The following is a 24,593-nucleotide window of genomic DNA, read 5'->3' as shown; positions in this document are numbered from 1 at the left end:
GCAGGTTAGAATCCTGCCTCGGGCATGGATGTGTGTGATATCCTTAAGTTAGTTAGGTTTAAGTAGTTCTAAGTTCTAGGGGACTGATGATCTCAGATGTTAAGTCCCAGAGTGCTCAGAGCCATTTGAACCATTTTGAGGAGAGATCCGGCTACTGTCCTTCCAAACGTAGGGTTTGGCAAGTACGGATATAAGCAGTAGAAACTGTCACCGTTGCGGGCGGGCACCATCTTGCTGAAATGTGAGCCCAAGATGGCTTGTCATGAAGGGCAACAAAGGGTGCGCAGAATATCGTCGACCTACCACTGTGATGTAACGGTGCCGACGATGACAAACTAACAGGTGCTGCTATGAAATGAAATGGCACCCCAGACCTTCACTCCTCGTTGTCGGGTCGCATAGAGATGGTATCCCACGGCTGTGTGAGAAGTCCCTAGACACCTGTTCGATGGTCATTGGGGCTCAGTTCGAAACAGGACTCATCGCTGAAGACGATTCTACTCCAGTCAGAGAGATTCCAAGCATTTTTTCTGAAACTGTAAACATTTATTTGTCTGCACATGTACGTCACATCTATAGATTTCTGTCTTTTTTTGTCTTAGAGTGTATTTCATAAACTTTTGTTTTGTGTTTTGATATTATGTTACCCAATACCTAAAAACTGTAACTCAGTATGTGATTGTTCGTCAGCAGTTGGAGAGCAGTGTAATTGCTTGTGTTGCAGTCACTGCGACTTGCGGCCAGGAGATTTTCAACAACGTGACGTACTTCGTGAACCCGCACTTCCCAGGCCTGTCGTCGTCTTCTTCCACGTGTACAATCACCATCAAGAAGGTGGTACCCAACGTCAGTCAGCTGCGGCTCGACTTCGTACACTTCAGCATGGTTAGTACCCTGTCCAGTTCGTTCTTGTCACGTATTACTAACGGCCACACATCAGCTGTTGCATTTATGAATGTTGTGCGTGGACGATGGTGGAAAAGAAAAACAGATTAAGAGAAGAACAAAATAAAGGGGCTTACCAGTGAAGATATCGGCACCACGACTTGGAAACTGGGATCAGCCGGCTGCGCCATTTTGTATTGGAAACCTCAAGCGGCGTGCTGAGGTACTGTGGCGACGGGATTTTAATGTGTGCGTGACTGCAGACATGTACCAGGTGGATATAATTCAAGTGCAGCTACTCACGGAGGTCCAGTGTTGGCTATAATTATCCCATGGCAGTGGAACTTTGTAGATATGCTAATTTGTTCATGCGGAAAAAGAAATTAGTTCCAGTTTTGGCCACCAGGTGCAGATCTGGGCTGTTCAGCATCTCTTCGACGTCTTCCGTACTCACACTGAACAAATTGTGTAAGTGGTGGTTAATAATACCATCAACATTATGTCTTTCTCACTCCTTTTGGGCTTTTATACCCATGTCATGTTCTTAAACCATTATATATGTAAACATTTCTGTACGTCTTTCTTTCATCCACAGCACCAGATTTGAGCTCGATGGGCAAAATTGGAATTAACTTTATGCAGCGTAAATAGGAGCCGCATTAACGCATTTGAATATCGAGCAGATTTTGCTGCCATACGAAAATTACAGCCCACACTGGGCGTCTGTGAGCAGCTGCACTTTAATTATGACTACCTGGTACCTGCAAACAAACAAAATATGAACTGTGTCATTTTATTTTTGAGGAAATAACTAAAACTTTTTGACTTCACTGCGTGGTTATCTGTGTAATACATGAATAAACATTCATTTTGACTCATCAAACATCTGAAACAAGAGACGAACCGTAAAATCAGGTGGAATAGTAAATGCCAAACCAAAATTATACATTTCAGTCCCGAAATGCAAAACGAAATTGTTGGTACACGTGGAGTCACAACAGTTTTAGAAATTTGTTTTTGTCCAAAATTCACATTACAGTCGCCAACGTTTAGCACTGCACTGAATTATATTTCCCTTCTTTATCCTGCACAGAAAAAAAGAAATAACGTAATTCTGGAACGAAAATGAAATACAACTTTACGCATTATTGTACATTTTGAAAACCCAGCTGATAAATGTTTTTTCGTATAAAGAAAACAAGTGTTTAGAAAATACAGTCAGTTTGCACTATTATTGTTTCAGGAATAAAAAATAGTACATTAAAAAATTAAGTGCATACTGAAACTTACGAGGGCATGCTGAAAAGTAATGGCTCCGATTTTTTTTTTATATTGAAACCCTTAGAGTTTTTTTGACTAAAACAAACTATATTAACATTCTACATCTTTATTCTTCAAGGCTACATATTTATTCCTCGACATAGACACGCTGGCAACTAACGCGTTGCTCATGACGAGAAACCATTTTGTTGATATCGTCACCGTAGACTGTTTGACTTCGTTGAAGGAGCCCCAATCTTACCTCTGCTTGCACTGCTTCATCACTATTAGAGTCAAGGTTCAAAAATGGTTCAAATGGCTCTGAGCACTATGGGACTTAACATCTAAGGTCATCAGTCCACTAGAACTACTTAAACCTAACTAACCTAAGGACATCACACAACACCCAGTCATCACGAGGCAGAGAAAATCCCTGACCCCGCCGGGAATCGAACCTGGGAACCCGGGCGTGGGAAGCGAGAACACTACCGCACGACCACGAGCTGCGGACGGAGTCAAGATTCTGCGTCGTCATGCAGAAGGAGAGGATGCTCCATTTGTGACGAACTGTTCGCATTCGAAACTACAGTACAGCACGCTGTTTCTCAAGCGCCGATATAGTTGCGTTCCACACCGCCATGTTAAACGCTACAATTCGGAGCCCTAAAACAGCGGCAGAAGTCTGTAAATAAGTAAATATGAAGAATAAAATGGTTCAGATGGCTCTGAGCACTATGGGACTTAACAGCTGAGGTCATCAGTCCCCTAGAACTTAGTACTACTTAAACCTAACTAACCTAAGAACATCACACACTTCCATGTGCGAGGCAGGATTCGAACCTGCGACTGTAGCGTTAATAACGTTTTTTTTTAAATTAAAAAGCTTTAAGGGTTTTCACGTAGAACTAAGAAATGAGAGCAACAAGTTAGTGGGAGGGTACGTAACAGGGTAAAACTTAATGACAACACATTTGGCATACAACTGCATCTGAAACATGGAGTTACAACTATCTTGAAAATATGAACACGTATTAAAAAGGAAACAAAGGTGAAAGTCCTTTCCACATCTGTGCTCAAGAATCCACGTCACGGAACACCGCGGAAGATACTTCTGGTGTCATTACCTTGTTGCATTCACGAACGGTGGGTGGGGAATATGATTGCAGATATACTTCTATATGAAAGCTATTTTCTCTAAATTTCTCTTTGTGGTCATTTCACAAGAAGTCTGTGCGAGGAAATATGTGTAGCCCGACTCTTGCTATAACTTATAATAGCGGATTTTCAACAGCAAACCTTCCAGTGATACACAACGCCCCCCTTGTGTCGCCTGCCACTAGAGTTTGTTGTGCATCTGTTCAAATGGTTCAAATGGCTCTGAGCACTATGGGACTTAACATCTGTCGTCATCAGTCCCCTAGAACTTAGAACTAGGTAAACCTAACTAACCTAAGGACATCACAAACATCCATGCCCGAGGCAGGATTCGAACCTGCGACCGTAGCGGTCCTGCGGTTCCAGACTGCAGCGCCTTTAACCGCACAGCCACTTCGGCCGGCATTTGTGTATCTGTGTAACGCTCTCGTGCCGACTACACGAACTCGTAACGAAACGCGCCACTCCTCATTGGATCTGCTCTACCTCTTCTATTAATTCAATTCGGTAAGGACCTGGGACTGATTTGTAATACTTTAAGGTTCGGTCGAACACGTGTTTCGGGCCTCTGCGGTTCTTCCTAAAGCCCCTTACAGTCGTCTGGCATTGTTGCAGTCCTGTAAATAACGCGTCGTCTACGAACAGCCCAATTGAGCTGTATATATAGCGCAACAGTTATATAAGTGCAGATATTTTTAGATGTGGCACCTTAATATATACATATATATATATATATATATATATATATATATATATATATATATATATATATGTTTTGTCTCTGCGTCTAACAGTCTTCTCACAAACACGGCACGTAATTTACTACCAGATGTTATCTCCACGGTGGTAACTGCGTCAGTAAGTGGACTACATCTGTTAGTATAGACTGAGCGTTTTACGTCCAAGAGTCTACATTTCACAAAAATTCACAGAGTCCAAACGCCCAGAAAAGTTGACGGGCGTCATCATTCAGAATGGTACAAATGGCTCTGAGCACTATGGAACTTAACTTCTGAGATCATCAGTCCCGTCATCAACACATTTCGTCACTTGACCAGCTGCCCAGGGCGAAAAAAGCATTAATGGCTTGCTCTTGTCACATGTACAGTACTTGGCGGTACCAACCAACATAAAAACATACTACTCCTAATGTCTATAATTATTAGTCTGCAAATGAAGTAAATACTGATGTAATATTCTTTAGTAAACTGTCCTCAGTCACCAAGAAAAATAACTGCGCTTATAGCCTTCATACCCTGCATACAGGTTGTTCCAAAAAAGGTCTTAATACCTTGCATACAGGATGTCCCAAAAACGTTAGGGACAGGTTCCTTATACAGAAATAAGTAAAAACTGTCAAGGAAACAGGGGGTTCAAAAATGGCTCTGAGCACTATGGGACTTAACTTCTGAGGTCATCAGTCCACTAGAACTTAGAACTACTTAAACCTAACTAACCTAAGGACATCACACACATCCATGCCCGAGGCAGGATTCGAACCTGCGACCGTAGCGGGTGCGCGGTTCCACATTGTAGCGCCTAGAACCGCTCGGCCACCTCGGCCGGCGGAAGCAGGGGGTCTAAAATACATACCTTACGAGGTACGAGCACTTCGATAGTATGAAACCTCTTCTACTGCAAGGTGGAGTCTTAAATGCATACTTTAAGGGCTATGAACAGTTGTTCATCTGCGCTAGTGTGAAACACATCTCTTATGCTTAACAAGTCCTCATAGCTGTTAAGGTATGCATTTTAGAGCCCATGTTTACTGGAATTTTTTTCTTGTTTTGGTCCATACTACCTCCGCCCAAAATATGAAAAGCAAAGAGCTTGCAGTAGAAGAGCTGTGTTTCATAATATCGACGAACAGGTGCTCATATGTCTTAAGATACGCGCTTTGGAGCCCTTGTTTTCTAGACTTTTTTCCTTCTTTTGGAGAAAGGAACCAGTTCGTAAAGTGTCTCAGTGTTTCTTTTTGGAACCCCCTGTATACGAAATGTAGATATGGCTTTGTTTGCCGTGAATCCCTTCCGGGGAGTTCAGCCACCTGTGGCTGACTTGCGCGTCGATGGTGACGAAGACACACACACATGCAGTCGCGAGCGGAGAATATTCCTGCTGCGACCATGAATCGAACCTGGGGCCCCAAGTCAGCAACGCTAACCACACCACGAGCTGCTGATATACAGGGTGTTACAAAAAGGTACGGCCAAACTTTCAGGAAACATTCCTCACACACAAAGAAAGAAAATGTGTTATGTGGACATGTGTCCGGAAACGCTTACTTTCCATGTTAGAGCTCATTTTATTACTTCTCTTCAAATCACATTAATCATGGAATGGAAACACACAGCAACAGAACATACCACCGTGACTTCAAACACTTTGTTACAGCAAATGTTCAAAATGTCCTCCGTTAGCGATGATACATGCATCCACCCTCCGTCGCATGGAATACCTGATGCGCTGAGGCAGCCCTGGAGAATGGCGTATTGTATCACAGCCGTCCACAATACGAGCACGAAGAGTCTCTACATTTGGTACCGGGGTTGCGTAGAGAAGAGCTTTCAAATGACCCCATAAATGAAAGTCAAGAGGGTTGAAGTCAGGAGAGCGTGGAGGCCATGGAATTGGTCCGCCTCTACCAATCCATCGGTCACCGAATCTGTTGTTGAGAAGCGTACGAACACTTCGACAGAAATGTGCAGGAGCTCCATCGTGCATGAACCACATGTTGTGTCGTACTTGTAAAGGCACATGTTCTAGCAGCACAGGTAGAGTATCCCGCACGAAATCATGATAACGTGCTCCATTGAGCGTAGGTGGAAGAACATGGGGCCCAATCAAGACATCACCAACAATGCCTGCCCAAACGTTCACAGAAAATCTGTGTTAATGACGTGATTGCACAATTGCGTGCGGATTCTCGTCAGCCCACACATGTTGATTGTGAAAATTTGCAATTTGATCGCCTTGGGATGAAGCCTCATCCGTAAAGAGAACATTTGCACTGAAATGAAGATTGACACATTGTTGGATGAACCATTCGCAGAAGTGTACCCGTGGAGGCCAATCAGCTGCTGATAGTGCCTGCACACGCTGTGCATGGTACGGAAACAACTGGTTCTCCCGTAGCACTCTCCAAACAGTGACGTGGTCGACGTTTCCTTGTACAGCAGTAACTTCTCTGACGCTGACATTAGGGTTATCGTCAACTGCACGAAGAATTGCCTCGTCCATTGCAGGTGTCCTCGTCGTTCTAGGTCTTCCCCAGTCGCGAGTCATAGGCTGGAATGTTCCGTGCTCCCTAAGACGCCGATCAGTTGCTTCGAACGTCTTCCTGTCGGGACACCTTCGTTCTGGAAATCTGTCTCAATACAAATGTAACGCGCCACGGCTATTGCCCCGTGCTAATCCATACATCAAATGGGCATCTGCCAACTCCGCATTTGTAGACATTGCTCTGACTGCAAAACCACGTTCGTGATGAACACTAATCTGTTGATGCTACGTACTGATGTGCTTGATGCTAGTACTGTAGAGCAATGAGTCGCATGTCAACACAAGCACCGAAGTCAACATTACCTTCCTTCAATTGGGCCAACTGGCGGTGAATCGAGGAAGTACAGTACATACTGACGAAACTAAAATGAGCTCTAACATGGAAATTAAGCGTTTCCGGACACATGTCCACATAACATATTTTCTTTATTTGTGTGTGAGGAATGTTTCCTGAAAATTTGGCCGTACCTTTTTGTAACACCCTGTATACAGGGTGAGTCACCTAACGTTACTGCTGGATATATTTCGTAAACCACATCAAATACTGACGAATAGATTCCACAGACCGAACGTGAGGAGAGGGGCTAGTGTAATTGGTTAATACAAACCATAAAACATGCACGGAAGTATGTTTTTTTAACACAAATCTACGTTTTTTTTAAATGGAACCCCGTTAGTTTTGCTAGCACATCTGAACATATAAACAAATACGTAATCAGTGCCGTTTGTAGCATTGTAAAATGTTAATTACATCCGGAGATATTGTAACCTAAAGTTGACGCTTGAGTACCACTCCTCCGCTGTTCGATCGTGTGTATCGGAGAGCACCGAATTACGTAGGGATCCAAAGGGAACGGTGATGGTCCTTAGGTACAGAAGAGACTGGAACAGCACATTACGTCCACATGCTAACACCTTTTTATTGGTCTTTTTCACTGACGCACATGTACATTACCATCAGGGGTGAGGTACACGTACACACGAGGTTTCCGTTTTCAATTACGGAGTGGAATAGAGTGTGTCCCGACATGTCAGGCCAATAGATGTTCAATGTGGTGGCCATCATTTGCTGCACACAATTGCAATCTCTGGCGTAATGAATGTCGTACACGCCGAAGTACATCTGGTGTAATGTTGCCGCAGGCTGCCACAATACGTTGTTTCATATCCTCTGGTGTTGTAGGCACATCAGGGTACACATTCCCCTTTAACGTACCCCACCGAAAGAAGTCCAGAGGTGTAAGATCAGGAGAAAGGGCTGGCCAATTTATGCGTCCTCCACGTCCTATGAAACGCCCGTCGAACATCCTGTCAAGCGTCAGCCTAGTGTTAATTGCGGAATGTGCAGGTGCACCATCATGCTGATACCACATACGTCGACGCGTTTCCAGTGGGACATTTTCGAGCAACGTTGACGGATCATTCTGTAGAAACGCGATGTATGTTGCAGCTGTTTGGGCCCCTGCAATGAAGTGAGGACCAATGAGGTGGTCGCCAATGATTCCGCACCATACATTTACAGTCCACGGTCGCTGTCGCTCTACCTGTCTGAGCCAGCGAGGATTGTCCACGGACCAGTAATGCATGTTCCGTAGATTCACTGCCCCGTGGTTTGTGAAACCCGCTTCATCGGTAAACAGGTAGAACTGCAACGCATTCTCTGTTAATGCCCATTGACAGAATTGCACTCGGTGATTAAAGTCATCACCATGTAATTGCTGATGTAGCGACACATGAAACGGGTGAAAGCGGTGATGATGCAGTATGCGCATGACACTACTTTTACGACTCAGTCCACCGGCTCTTGAAATGTCCCGTGTTCTCATGTGTGGGTTCATGGCAACAGCAGCTAACCCACCAACTGCACCCGCTTCTCCTGTGACGGGCTTGTTACGGACCCGTCTGCGTGCTACGACCATACCTGTTGCATACAGTTGGCGGTAGATGTTTTGCAATGTGCGGCACGTTGGATGCTCTCTGTCCGGGTACCGTTCTGCATACACCCTGCAGGCTTCAGCTGCATTTCGTCGACACTCACCATAGATGAATATCATCTCCGCCTTTTCAGAGTTCGAATACACCATGGTCACAGTTCCTACAACACTACACTATCACAGACGTCTGGTAACACCGTGTACCACTGTTGGTCTGCGTGCGGAGACGAATGCGGAATAACGATAGCAGCAAGCGCTACATGCGGACACTGCGACAGCTAGACCAAACCACAACAGTGGACTACAGCCACACTCGTAAACACGGTCGTCATCGTAAACATGTCCCTGCAGTTGCTGCTCGCCGACCGTGGTCCGTGTTTGTTACAACAAGCAACTGAATGTCGGAGGTTTCAAGCATCAACTTTAGGTTACAATATCTCCGGATGTAATTAACATTTTACAATGCTACAAACGGCACTGATTACGTATTTGTTTATATATTCAGATGTGCTAACAAAACTAACGGGGTTCCATTGAAAAAAAAACGTAGGTTTGTTTTAAAAAACATACTTCCGTGCGTTTTTGTATGGTTTGTATTAAACAATTACACTATCCCCTCTCCTCACGTTCGGTCTGTGGAATCGGTTCGTCAGTATTTGATGTGGTTTACGAAATATATCCAGCGGTAACGTTAGGTGACTCACCCTGTATAGCGTGACGGTCATGTAAGTGCAGATATTTTTAGATGTGGAACCTTAATGCATACAAACATCAGTGTCTTGGTTGTTTTATCTCTGCGTCTAATAGTCTTCTCACAAACACGTCACGTAATTTACTACCAGATGTTTTCTCCACGGTCGTAACTGCGACAGTAAGTGGACTACATCTGTCATTATAGAGTGAGCGTTTTGCATCCACTTGTCTACACTTCGTCACTTGACCAGCTGCCTAGGGGAAAATAAGCATTAATGACTTGCTCTTGTCACATGTACTTGGAGGTACTTACTAACCTAAAAACATACTACTCCTAATAGCTGTAATTATTAGTCTGCAAATGAAGTAAATACTGATGTAATATTGTTTAGTAAACTGTCCTCCGTCACCACGAAAAATATCTGCACTTATAGCCTTAATACCCTACATACAGGGTGTCCCAAAAAACGTTAGGAACGGGCTGCTTATACAAAAATAAGTAAAAACTGCCAAGGAAACAGGGGGTCTAAAATGCACACCTTAAGAGGTAAGAACACTTGTTCATCTTCGATAGTATGAAACAGATCTCTTCTGCGGCAAGGTCTTTGCTTTCCATATTTTGGGAAGAGAAAGTATTGACCAAAATAAGAAAAAAATGTCTAGTAAACATGGAGTCCAGAATGCATACTTTAAGAGCTTTGAGCAGTTGTTCATCTGCGTTAGTGTGAAACACATCTCTTCTACTTAAAAAGTGCTCATAGTTCTTAAGGTATGTACTTTAGAGCCCGTGTTTACTAGACTGTTTTTCTTGTTTTAGTCCGTACTACCTCCTCCCAAAATATGAGAAGCAAAGAGCCTGCAATTGAAGAGCTGTGTTTCATAGTATCGAAGAAGGACAGCTGCTCATATCTCTTAAGGTACGCGCTTTGGAGACTTGTTTTCTAGACTTTTTTCTTGTTTTGAAGATAGGAACCAATTCGTAAAGTATGTGTTTCCTTTTGGAACCCCCTGTATATGAAATGTGGATATGGCATTGTTTGCCTTGAGTCCCTTCTGGGGAGTTCAGCCACCTGTGGCTGTGACTTGCGTGTCGATGGTGACGAAGACACAAACACACACACACACACACACACACACACACACACACACACACACACACACACACACACATCCTGTCGCGAGCGGAGTATATGCCCGCTCCGACCGGGAATCGAATCTGGTGCCCCAAGTCAGCAAAGCTAACCACAAGACCACGAGCTGCTGATATTAAAGCGCCAGTCAAATGAAAATGAGACAGACTGTATAACGAGTGGTAACGCAGGTAGGTAGGTGTGTGTGTAGGAGAGAAAGGAAAAGCGCGATCGCTCATCTCTGCGCCATTTGTCTGTTAGACGCGCTCGACGTGAGGTTAGGGAGTCGTGTGTGAATCCGACTTCACTAAGTAGGCCGGGAAAGAGGAACAGCGAGATGTAGTGCGATTTCTGACTGCGGAAGCAGTGGCAGTAATGAAATTCATGCCCGAGTTTCTGCTGTGTATGGTGAACACAGTATGTCACGTGTGCGTATGATTGCTTGGAATAAACTATTTCGTGAATGTCGCGTTAATTGAAAGACAGCAGTCGGCCAGGACAGCATCATCGTGTCATTACCTCTTCGGTCATTGCTGCGGTGGATGCTGCCGTCAGACGGCACAAGGTGGAAGACATTCGGTTCTTTTTGGGTAGCAGCATGGTAACGCTTACGTCGTCATGGCAGAGCATCTGAAATTCTGGAAAATCCGTATGTAATAGATTTCCCATAGCCTGACGGAGAAGCGGAAGTGAAACAGGTTGTCGACGTCACTGCAGCACCTGGAATGGTATCACGATGATTAATATCATTTCCATTAAATGTATTAGGAATTGCAAATATGTACAACCATCAGATGTATAACGGGATGACGACAAAGAAAATTTGCGCCGGACCGGGAATCGAACCCGGATTTCCGGCTTATCAGGAGCGATCTACCATTAGGTTATCCGAGCACGACTAAAGCTAGACGCAAAGTTCCATATGTCGTCAACCATGTGCCTCAAACCATGCATGTGCAAAGGAACATTGCATAGTAATTCGGAATAACAGAGACACAGTAATATCGTAAATATCGTTGCTGGAGATGAAACGTGGTGTCATCATTTTGAGTCGGAGATCAAGCGTCAGAGCAAAAAATGGAAACACATGGATTCATTCCAAAGCAGTGCACGCCAGCTCCGAGAAAGTCATGATGACCTTTTTCTTTGACTGCAAGACCCGCTGCTCGTCAACTTTCTGGAACATGCCGCCACAATTAACGCAAGGTGTTAGGTGAACACTCTGCAAAAATTTATAGTGTCTAAACGCCCAAGAATACTGACGAGCGTCATCATTCTGTTGTAGTGTAATCCCCAGCCACATGTCATCCATGTTGTTTCGACTAGGCTTCACAAGTTCCATCGAGAAGCCCTTAGGCACCTTCCATACAGTCCCTATCTCTCCCAATGCGATTTCCATTATTTGGAGCCATGAGGAAAGACGTTCTTGGTCGTCAGTTTGCTTCGGACGAAGAGGTGCCCCCCTGGGTACAATCATGGTTCCGCAGGCAATTGGAAACCCTGTTTACTTATTTTTATCCCTTTGTATCGTTTTCATTAGACTACTCCTTACATACGAGGGCGTGTTGGAAAGTAGTGCCTCCGAATTCCGTATGTGAAATACCTTAAAACAAACGTTATTAAAATTTTGCATCTTTATTCTTCTTTATTTCTCAACATGATCACCAGCCCTCCGTCGTGGCCAGCGGTTCTACGCTCTTCAGTCTGGATCCGCGCGACCGCTACGGTCGCAGGTTCGAATCCTGCCTCGGGCATGGATGTGTGTGATGTCCTTAGGTTAGTTAGGTTTAAGTAGTTCTAAGTTCTAGGGGACTGATGACCTCAGATGTTAAGTCTCATAGTGCTCAGAGCCATTTGAACCATTTGAACATAATCACCCAGGTGACGAGCACATTTATCACAGCGACAGACCAGTTTGTTGCTACTGTCTCGCTGTAAAATGTCTGTCTTTGTTGACGGAGTCTTTTCTCAGAGAGCCAGGTGCCCTCAGGTGCGCGACTTCCCTCGCAGCTCAGAGGGCTGTACTGTCACACTGCATTCTACCATTCACACACATGACCCTACACCAACAAATTGGACTGCTTGTATGATACAGTGGGAAAATTTCGAGATGCTCCTAACACTTTTTCTTCAGACGGTTGTAAGACAAGATTCGATGAGTAAACTAAAGTTCACCTGTGAAGATCGCGTTCAACCATTTGTTCGCGGTCCACGTCGATGTTACTGACTGTACAGTAAAAGGAGGATCTCCGCACAGCTGTGGGCGAGACACAGCCTACCGGACGTCCGGCCTACACCCTTTGATACACAGTTTATCGGAAAACTCAGAAGCAGCTGTCTGCTCTGCAGCCAATTGTCTCGCGTGCATCACCGAACTTAACCGTGCTGTTAAGCTTAGATATCATTACTATTGTGGAGTGGTTACTTTTTGTCTACCTTATTCCGACGTACGTTGAATGTTTTCTGTGTCTAAAAACTATTGGCAAATTCTTGTAATCTCACTCTGAGGAACATTGAGCGTTACTGAGAATGCGGCCACTGTCTGACACAGTTCAAGGCAGCTGAGGATTTCGCTTTCGAAACAAGGTCCAAACCAGTCCTCATCCCGAAGGTTAGTATTTTGGTAACTACGTATACTGGGGGAACTTACAGCTTGGCGTGGGCTACGAACCACAGTACAGCTTGGCATCTTTCACGTTAAAAAATCGTGGTCAGACGTGAAAGATTAATACACCAACCATATATACAATCATATACAACAGCTCGCTCGATGAAAGATCAGTACCTAAAGCGTGGGAAGTTGCGCAAGTCACACCAATACTCAAGAAAGAAACTGGGAGTAATCCGCTCAATTGTAGGCGCATATCATTGTCGTTTTTGCAGTAAGATTTTGGAATATATACTGAGTTCTAACATTATGAATTTACTACGAAGAACACGGTCTATTGGCACATAGTCTGCACGGATTCAGAAAACGTAGTTCTTGTGAAACACAACTAGCTGTTTGTTCTCACGAGCATCATAAATTTATTCCATATTTTTAGATTTCCAGGCGGCTTTTGACAGCGTTCCTCTCAAGTGGCTTCTAATGACAGTGTGTCGCTAGACTTGTGATTTCCTGTCAGAAAGGTCGCAGTTTGTAATAACTGCTGAAAAGTTATCGAGTAAAACAGAAATAATATCTGGCGCTGTCCAAGGAAGTGTCAGAGGCCCTCTGCTGTTCCCGATTCGTATAAACATTTTAGGAGATAATCTGAGCGGACCTCTTAGATTGTTTGTAGACGATGCTGTCATTTGCCATCTAGTAAAGTCAACAGTAGATCAAAACCAACTGCAAAATGATACAGACGAGATACCTGAATGGTGCGAAATGTGGCAATTGACTCTAACGAAAAGTGTGAGGGCGTCCACACGAGTATAGAAGGACTCCATTAAATTCCGGGTACACGATAAATCCCGCATGTCTAAAAGCTTTCAACTGAACTAAATACCAATAGATTACAAGTACGAACAATTAAAAATGGAACTATCATATAGATAATGTTGTGGCGAAAGCAAACAAAATCTGCTTTTTATTGACAGAACACTTAGAAGATGCAGTAGGTCTACTAAAAAACCTGTCTACACTACGCTTGTCGGTCATCTGCTAAAGTATTGCTGTGTGGTATGGGATCCTTATCAGACAGAATTGATGAAGGCCATCGACAAAATACAAAGAAGGGCAGCTCGTTTTGTATTATCACGAAATTGGGAGAGAGGGTGCCATGGATGTGATGCACGAGTTGGGGTGGCAATCTTTAAAACAAAGGCGTTTTCCGTTGCGGCGAAATATTTTTACGATATTTTAATCATCAACTTTCTCCTCCGAGTATAAAAAAAAATTGGGTACGCCACCCACTCAGGGGGAAGTGAACATCGTAATAAAATGAGAGAAATCGGACCTCGCACAGAAAGATCTGAGTGTCCGTTTGCCCCGAGCGTTGTTCCAGAGTGGAATGTGTTACATGGCAGGTTTTGTCCTAAACGCAGTTCTGAATACTATATGCTCAATGTGGTTATTGTTTTACGTTGCTTTGTGATAACAGATATATACAGTTAGAATAATATGTAATGTTCACCCATGGATGTCATTTAGGTACCACTTCCAGGAGTTCGGCGTTTTAACTTCGTTGTCACAATACGTCATTTCGTTAAAAGAATCGTAGGAATGATCTGTTTAACATGTAACTAACTAACTAACTCATATATTGATGTTTATGATAATAAACCTGATTGTTATAATGAACACTTGTTTCCATTATACACTCCTGGAAATTGAAATAAGAACACCATGAATTCATTGTCCCAGGAAGGGGAAACTTTATTGACACATTCCTGGGGTCAGATACATCACATGATCACACTGACAGAACCACAGGCACATAGACACAGGCAACAGAGCATGTACAATGTCGGCACTAGTACAGTGTATATCCACCTTTCGCAGCAATGCAGGCTGCTATTCTCCCATGGAGACGATCGTAGAGATGCTGGATGTAGTCCTGTGGAACGGCTTGCCATGCCATTTCCACCTGGCGCCTCAGTTGGACCAGCGTTCGTGCTGGACGTGCAGACCGCGTGAGACGACGCTTCATCCAGTCCCAAACATGCTCAATGGGGGACAAATCCGGAGATCTTGCTGGCCAGGGTAGTTGACTTACACCTTCTAGAGCACGTTGGGTGGCACGGGATACATGCGGACGTGCATTGTCCTGTTGGAACAGCAAGCTCCCTTGCCGGTCTAGGAATGGTAGAACGATGGGTTCGATGACGGTTTGGATGTACCGTGCACTATTCAGTGTCCCCTCGACGATCACCAGTGGTGTACGGCCGGTGTAGGAGATCGCTCCCCACACCATGATGCCGGGTGTTGGCCCTGTGTGCCTCGGTCGTATGTAGTCCTGATTGTGGCGCTCACCTGCACGGCGCCAAACACGCATACGACCATCATTGGCACCAAGGCAGAAGCGACTCTCATCGCTGAAGACGACACGTCTCCATTCGTCCCTCCATTCACGCCTGTCGCGACACCACTGGAGGCGGGCTGCACGATGTTGGGGCGTGAGCGGAAGACGGCCTAACGGTGTGCGGGACCGTAGCCCAGCTTCATGGAGACGGTTGCGAATGGTCCTCGCCGATACCCCAGGAGCAACAGTGTCCCTAATTTGCTGGGAAGTGGCGGTGCGGTCCCCTACGGCACTGCGTAGGATCCTACGGTCTTGGCGTGCATCCGTGCGTCGCTGCGGTCCGGTCCCAGGTCGACGGGCACGTGCACCTTCCGCCGACCACTGGCGACAACATCGATGTACTTTGGAGACCTCACGCCCCACGTGTTGAGCAATTCGGCGGTACGTCCACCCGGCCTCCCGCATGCCCAGTATACGCCCTCGCTCAAAGTCCGTCAACTGCACATACGGTTCACGTCCACGCTGTCGCGGCATGCTATCAGTGTTAAAGACTGCGATGGAGCTCCGTATGCCACGGCAAACTGGCTGACACTGACGGCGGCGGTGCACAAATGCTGCGCAGCTAGCGCCATTCGACGGCCAACACCGCGGTTCCTGGTGTGTCAGCTGTGCCGTGCGTGTGATCATTGCTTGTACAGCCCTCTCGCAGAGTCCGGAGCCAGTATGGTGGGTCTGACACACCGGTGTCAATGTGTTCTTTTTTCCATTTCCAGGAGTGTAGATAGATGATCCCTTCTTTCATTAATACGTCTATGTGCGTTGCGTGGTACCTATATTTTCATGCCTGATTGGATCACTCCTATTAATTGTCATTTTAGTAAGACGTATCCGTTTGCACAAGATTATCATTTCCTTTAAATTAATTTGAGTGATCATACGGCGTGCTCCCCTTCTCTGTGGGTCATCAGAGATCAGACTATAGCATCCAGGGCTATGCTAAACAACACAACCTATGGGGCACAAACACTAGAGAAATCGTCTGAATTGGTTGAATCAACCCTCTGCCTCGCACTTAAGTGTGAATTGCAGAGTAGTCATGCAGATATAGATGTGAAAGCGATGTGACAGAAATAGTCATAGGACCAACCGAGGATTGAACTCCAAGCCCGTCTAATCGCAATCTGACATCTATCCACATTGTCGCTATCCACCTACTCACGGAACCACATAATATAATTTCGGTTTCATCGACGATATTCTGCGCTCGCAATGGACAGTGAAAACACGACTGAGAGTTCTTATCCTTATCTTATAACCACTCGCATATTCGAAGCAGGGAGTACTCATGTCCTACTCTTTTCGCGTTGCATTTTTCATTTGGATTTATGCATAATTTTGTCCCTTTGTTCTAGTTCTCAGTTGTATCATCAGAACACGTGGTGATTGATATCCATCACTGGGTTAACCATCTGTAAATTCGAGTGATTTACAAACATATACTCTCACTCGCAAGATTATTTATCAATAGCTTTTAAATTTATTTGTATCTGCTTTCTTGCCATGATGTTTGGAGGGGATGTCAACTGTTCTAATTCGATGTTTGTTCCTAACGATAAAGGATGGTTTTGCTTAGCATACTGGTTTACGCTCATATGGGATTTTTCATATAATTGGGCTTCGCGAATTCATTACATCACTTGGTTTCTTTGCTCACAAATTCTACCACGTGCACTTTACTTCCATGATTGAATACAGAGTAGTTATAATTAAACTTTCGCTACTTGAGCGGATCCCCATTAAAAAACGAGTGATCGTGGGACACAGACTTTATTGGAAACATTTGTAAGGACATGCGGAAGAGAAATAACGAAAAAAGCGTTGAAAGAACACATTTTAATTTCCACACGAGAGGATAATATTTGTTAATTTTGTACCAGATTTACCTTCCTGGTTGCAAATGTTGCTGAGTGCGACGACCATTTGCATCCACAACAGCTGGGATACCATCTGACAATTGTTCGCAGCACTTTTCGAACGATGGACCATGGAATGTTCACCTGCCGTGACACTGCTCTGTGCACTCCTTGAACGTCGCACGCTGCGTCCAGCATTCTCAGGCGTGTCAACTGTAACTTCTTCAGGAATTTGTGGCGTGACTGGTACCATAGCAGTACCGGCACCTTACCAGTACCGTGACACTGACACTACTAACGACGCAGATCCTGCACCGCACAATCTGAACATCGTTCCTATAAAGTTAGCTGCCCACAAGGTAAATACACTATGTGATCAAAAGTATCCGGACACCCCCAAAATATACGTTTTTCACATTAGGTGCGTTGTACTGCCACCTAATGCCAGGTACTCCATATCAACGACCTCAGTAGTCATTGGACATCGTGAGAGAGCAGAATTGGGCGCTCCGCGGAACTCACGTACTTCGAACGCGGTCAGGTTATTGGGTGTCACTTGTGTCATACGACTGTACGCGAGATTTCCACACTCCTAAACATCCCTAGGTCCACTGTTTCCGATGTGATAGTGAAGTGGAAACGTGAAGGGACACGTACAGCACAAAAGCTGACTGACAGAGACCGCCGACAGTTGAAGAGAGTCGTAGTGTGTAATAGGCAGACATCTATCCAGACCATCACACAGGACTTCCAAACTGCATCAAGATCCAATGCAAGTACTATGACAGTTAGGCGGGAGGCGAGAAATTCGGATTTCATGGTCGAGCGGCTGCTCATAAGACACACATCACGCCGGTAAATACCAAACGACGCCTCGCTTGGTGTAAGTAGCGTAAACATTGGACAATTGAACAGTGGAAAAACGTTGTGTGGAGTGACGAATCACGGTGCACAATGTGGCGATCCGATGGCAGGGAGTGAGTATGGCGAATGCCCAGTGAAGGTCATCTGCCAACGTGTGTACTGTCAACAGTAAAATTCGGAGGCGGTGGTGTTATGGTGTGGTCGTGTTTTTCATGGAGAGGGCTTGCGCTTTGTGTTGTTTTGCGGTGGCACTATCACAGCACAAGCTTACATTGATGTTTTAAGCACCTTCTTGCTTCCCACTGTTGAAGAGCAATTCGGGGATGGCGATTGCATCTTTCAACACGGTCGAGCAGCTGTTCATAATGCACGGCCTGTGACGGAGTGGTTACACGACAAAAACATCCCTGTAATGGACTGGCCTGCACAGTGTTCTGACTTGAATCCTATAGAAGACCTTGTGGATGTTTTGGATCGCCTGCTTCGTGCCAGGCCTCACCGACCGACGTCGATACCTCTCCTCAATGCAGCACTCCGTGAAGAATGTCCTGCCATTCTCCAAGAAATCTTCCAGCACCTGATTGAACGTATGCCTGCGAGAGTGGAAGCTGTCATCAAGGCTAAGTGTGGACCAACGTCATGATGAATTCCAGCATGACCAATGGAGGGTGCGACGAACCTTTAAGTCATTTTCAGCCAGGTGTCCGGATACTTCTGATCACATAGTGTAGTTTTCCGTCTACTATTCCAGCCACATGACTTAATCTAATCTACAGAGTGAAGAAAACTTCGTGCACTCGGACTTCGCAGCGTAATACCTCACATACTAGCAATACACATACGTTTCTCACAAAATTTCGTCCTGCACATATTTGCGGCAGTAAATGGTCATTAAAGACGGGCAATCTGGCAACACTGTAATAACCTCCACGGTAACTATCTCAGTCAGGAAGCGGCTGCAGTGCTGTGCAGCTGGTGCAGTGGGTAGCGTTTTTGATTAGCGTGAAGGAGGTTGTGGGTTTGATTCTGGCTTGAGGTGTATTTATTTTTATTTGCTAAATGTAACCTGCGTGGTGCGGTACCTGGCGTCTCAGTCGTCATTTCCAAATCTGGTTCTGTGAATGCAAGAAAGACATATAGAAATGTTACTATTTGCAATGGATTAAGAGCGGGACGTGGACTGGAAAGGTAAAACAAATGAGAAAGGCAAAATGCTGATTTTTTAATTAACTGCCACTTACACAGGTTATTCAGTATGAGCACCAGAGACATCGACGAGATGCTGTACAGCGTCAGACTTGCACTTCGCAGCAAAAGCTGGAACCAATTTTTTTCCAGCGTAAATCGGTTCCATATTAACACGTTAGCGCATCTACCAAGTTCCTCTGCCGTATGATAATTACAACACAGACTGGACCTCCGTGAATAGCTGCACTTTAATTGTGACAATCCAGTATTTAGTGTTGATCGAACCATCGATCAGTGTGACAAGTGTGTGTGGTTGCAGGGCCAGCCAAACCGGCGCACTGGCGTGTGTGACTCCGACGTGTTCCTCATGTCTGCAGGACCAGCGAGGCAGCTCACGCTATGCGGCCAGAACAGTGGACAACACAGTAAGTTAGTTTTTATGCTTTTGAAAAAAGATAATTCATATATTCGTTTGTTGATACATCGTTTTCTGTGTATCCCATCATTAAGAATAATGTTCAGGGATGTGGAAAGAGTCAGTTTATGTATTAAAAGACAGACGCAACCACTGCAAGCAAATTTTCTGAAGCACAGTAACTACAAATTATGCCTAGCGCTAATTCACTCACGCTGATAAACATGAGAGTCACTTTTAAATTACTTTATTTGTATATGAGGAGAAAAGTAGATACATTGAAGATAACCACTGTTCCTCTTACGCAGCTCAGCTGCTGTCTTGATCTGCTAAGCATTTCAGTAACATTAATAATTTCAGAAATCATTACAGCTGTCTCTGTACCAGTACTGGAAAAGTTAAAACACATTTTTAATATGAACATTAGTTTTAGGTGGAATTTCCATCCCCGATTCCTAACGATCTGATAAGGAAGGTAGGACTAATAAAATACCATTTCACTTTGTTTTTGAGTACCTGGTGATTCCAGTTTCCTGCTTATTTCTACCAACAACGTGTTACAGGCTTGTGCAGGAGATTATAAAACTCCATTCTGGATTCAAGAGGCTATGAGCACTATGCGACTTAACTTCTGAGGTCATCAGCCGCCTAGAACTTAGAACTAATTAAACCTAACTAACCTAAGGACATCACACACATCCATGCCCGAGGCAGGATTCGAACCTGTGACCGGAGCGGTCGCTCGGCTCCAGACTGTAGCGCCTAGAGCCGCACGGCCACTTGGACGCAAGACATGGGTGCATTGTCTACATGGGAACTAATGAAGAGCCGCTCCAGTTGCGTAATTGGAACTTTATTAAGACCACACACGAGCGGTTTCGGCCTTTTCATTAGGCCTTTGTCAAGTATATCTGAAACTTCCGGATATATTATGATGGGTATATAAACTGAGGGAAAAAAATCGCATCACAAAAAATAATTAACGTAGCGTAATGAAATTTCGGAAATACATTTGTCTAAGTAACATGTATAAGTGATTACCGTCGCAAGATCACAGGTTAATGATTCAAATGGTTCTAATGACTCTGAGCACTATGGGACTTAACATCTGTGGTCATCAGTCCCCTGGAACTTAGAACTACTTAAACCTAACTAACCTAAGGACATCACACAACACCCAGTCATCACGAGGCAGGATTCGAACCTGCGACCGTAGCAGTCGCGCGGTTCCAGACTGAGCGCCGAGAACCGCGAGACCACCGCGGCCGGCACAGGTTAATGTAAGCGCGAGATAAGCCATTGGAAATCTGAAATGCTGATGCATTAATAACCGGTGTAACCGCCGGAATGTTGAAACTAAGCAAGCAAATGTGCAGCTGCTAATGTACAGCTGCCGGATGACAGTTTGTGGGATGAACTTCCATGCCTGTTGCACTTGGTCGGTCAATATAGGGACGCTTAACGCTGTTTTCTGGATGACTCTGGGGTTGTCGTCCGATGGTGTCCCACACGTGCTCGATTGGAGACAGATGTAGCGATTAAGCAGTCCAAGGCGACATGTCGGCACTCTCTAGAGCATGTTGGGCTACGACAGCGGTATGTGGGTGAGCGTTATCCTGTTGGAAAAAACCGACTGGAATGCTGTTCATGAATGGCAGCACAACAGGTCGAGTCACCAGACTGACGCACAGATTTGAAGTCTGGGTATGTAGGATAACCATGAGGGTGTCCCTGCTGTCATACGAAATCGCACCCCAGACAATAACTCCAGGTGTAGGTACAGTGCGTATAGCACGCAGACAAGTTGTTTGCAGTCACTTAACTGCCCTCCTTCTAACCAACACACGGTCATCATTGGCACCCAGGGAAAACTAGCTTTCATTATAAAGCACGAAGGAGCTCGACACTGTCCTCTAATGAGCTTTCATTTGACACCACTGAAATCGCAAATTGCGATAGTTTGGGGTCCGTGGAATGCATCCTATAGGGCGCCTTGGATCTGTCCCTGAAGTAACCTGTTTGCAACAGTTCGTTGTGCCACTGTGGTGCCAATTGCTGTTCAAATTGCTACTACACATGCAGTTCGATGCGCCAAAGCCTTACGCCGAACACGATGGCATTCCCTCTCAGTTGTGCCACGTGGGCGTCCGGAGACCGGTCTTATTGCGACCGTACATAGTCATGATCACCGTTGCCAGCAATCGATGTACGGTGGCTACATTCCTGCCAAGTCTTTGTGCTGTATCGCTGAAGGAACATCCGGCTTCTCGTAACACTATTACACGATCTCGTTCAAACACAGTGAGGTATTGTTAATGGCGTCTTTGTCGCCTTAAAGGCATTCTTGACTAACGTCAGTTCGCCATGTGAAATCTCAAACGTAACTAACGCCCACGATCGTTACAGCGTGTATTTTAAAGCAAAACTGATTTGCATCCTCATAGTGGCGCTACTAGCGACTGACACGAAGTCTGAATAGACTTCATGTTTCAGATGTACAAACACGCCAGCCAATTTCGTTTATGTCGCACAACTCCTTCTTGGTTTGCTATTTTTTCCGTCAGTGTAGATATTCCTTTACATAGCAGTAGAAGAGAGACAATGCTTTGTACATGTAGAGTATAAGTGGAGAAGGGATATACAACTTAACGATATACAACTTAACGCGTTATGCTGTAGAGAAGCACAGTCAAACGATAAAAACAGTAGAAGTCAAGTGAATTTTAAAAAAATCACCCCTAATGACGTCACGAGAAAAACCGGCGTGTCGTAATTATAAAAACTGTACAATACGATGAATTAAAATTGTTAACATGCTTTCGCTTGCTGATGTGTTTCAGAATGAAGCTGCATGTGTCTCATATTAAATGCTAAAAGTAATTACTTGGAATTAATTAAACTGTAAAATAGTTGCTACGAACGGGGCGTCCTCGTCTCTGTAACGAGTAAAATTTACGCTCGACAAGGACGCCTCGTTCATTGCAACTAATCGTATTTTACACTTGTAATTCTGAAACACGTCAGAAAATAACTCTTTTAGCTTAATCATGTTAATAAGTTTAATGTATCCGATTGTACCGTTTTTATAATTACGACACGTCCATTTTTCGCATGACGTCACTGGGCACGAAATTTTTTAAATCTATTTGACTTTTCCAGTTTTATCCTTTACTGTTAGGATTTAAACTGAAAAAAATATAATGTAATTTTGAAATCTGTCAAATAACCCTTTTTACCTTAACCAATGGAACAGTCTGAAGGTATTGGATTGTACAGCTTTTTATAGTTACATCAAGCCCATTTTTCTCAAGATATCATTGGGAGCGATTTTTCTTTAAATCCACTTAACTTCTACCTTTTATCATTTGACGCTGCTTCTTTACAGCATAAAGTAAATTGTATATTCTCCCTGTACTTGTACTCTTATTATATAAGCATTGTCTCTTATCTATTATTATTTACAAGAATATCTATATACCATATATTATATATGGCAGTTTCAGATAAACTTGATAATGACTTAATATAAAGGCCCAAACCGGTCGTGTGTGCACTTAATAAAGCACCAATTAAGAAACCGGAGCGGATTTTCATTAACTGAACGATAGTGGCGTAGTCAGCATGTCCGCCCCGATAGCTGAGCGGTCAGCACGACGGAACGCCGCGCAAGGTGGCCCGGGTTCGATTCCCGGCTGGGTGGTGGATTTTTCTCCGCTCAGGGACTCGGTGTTGTGATGTCCTCGTCATCCTGTTGTGTTGTCTTCCTCATCGGCTCATCCACCGAGGTGGTGACAGGAAGAGCATCCGGCCACCCCTTCAATTAACTTTGCCAAATCAGACGATATCTTTGCCGACCTTGCGAAGTGCAGGACACAGACACAAGCAAAGAGAGAGAGCGAGTTGCGTAGTCAGCGTCATCCAAATATGGAGAAACTAATATATGGAAATTATTTTTACTTCTGTTTTTGTGGTTGGAAATTTGGCAATTAATCCTAAATTCGCTGTTATAATCAAACACGGATTCATTCAGACAGTAACTAATTGTCACGCAATTGTGATAATCCAAGCCGGCCGGGTGGCCGAGCGGTTCTAGGCGCTACAGTCGGGAACCGCGCGACCGCTACCATCGCAGGTTCGAATCCTGCCTCGGGCATGGATGTGTGTGATGTCCTTAGGTTAGTTAGGTTTAAGCAGTTCTAAGTTCTAGGGGACTGATGACCTCAGAAGTTAAGTCCCATAGTGCTCAAAGCCATCCGAACCATTTTTTGATAATCCAAAAATCCATGAAGAGTCTTCCGAAAGTTATGCTTTTATAATATTCTTATTGAACGGTTCACCGAGCGAGGTGACGCACTGATTAGTACACCGGACTCGCATTCGGCCATCCTGATTTAGGTTTTCCCTGATTTCCCGAAATTCAGGCACATGCCGGGATGGATCCTTTGAAAGGGCACTGCACAGTTCGTTCCGCGTCCTTCCCTACATCGACGGGACCGATGATGTCTCTGTTTGTTCCCCTCTCCCAAATCATCAAGCAACCAACCAACCATTGAACGGTTCCACAGAGCAATTAATCCTAGCCGTGTAAGAAACATCATAATCATGTTCAACATGGTGACAGCTGTTACCGAGTAAGCTGTAGCTGGCAGTATTGAGTCATGATGGAAATGGAAATGAGCGTTTGGCGTCATTGGCCGGGAGGCCCCTTGCGGAGCAGGTCCGGCCGCCTTGGTGCAGGTCTTATTACATTCGACGCCACATTGGGCAACCTGCCCGCCGGATCGGGATGAAATGATGATGAAGACAGCACAGCACCCAGTTCCTGAGCGGAGGAAATTCCCCACCCAGCCGGGAATCGAACCCTGGCCCGTAGGACGGCAATCCGTCACGCTGACCACTCAGCTATCGGGGTGGACAGTCATAATAAA

General features: G+C 44.8%; 1 protein-coding gene across 1 annotated transcript in view; it reads left to right on the top strand.

Annotated features, from left to right (window-relative positions):
* Positions 1-24,593, top strand: part of LOC126455828 (uncharacterized) — a 222,137-nt gene that overhangs the window by 131,478 nt on the left and 66,066 nt on the right. Inside the window, exons 4-5 of the mRNA XM_050091589.1 lie at positions 725-885; positions 19,570-19,675. Of these exons, the coding sequence (XP_049947546.1) occupies positions 725-885; positions 19,570-19,675 (267 nt within the window). The remainder of the gene's footprint in view (positions 1-724; positions 886-19,569; positions 19,676-24,593) is intronic.

The sequence above is a fragment of the Schistocerca serialis genome, chromosome 2 (assembly GCF_023864345.2).
Source record: "Schistocerca serialis cubense isolate TAMUIC-IGC-003099 chromosome 2, iqSchSeri2.2, whole genome shotgun sequence".
Taxonomy (NCBI): Eukaryota; Metazoa; Arthropoda; class Insecta; order Orthoptera; family Acrididae; genus Schistocerca; species Schistocerca serialis.
This window is presented reverse-complemented; position numbering and strand designations above follow the sequence as displayed.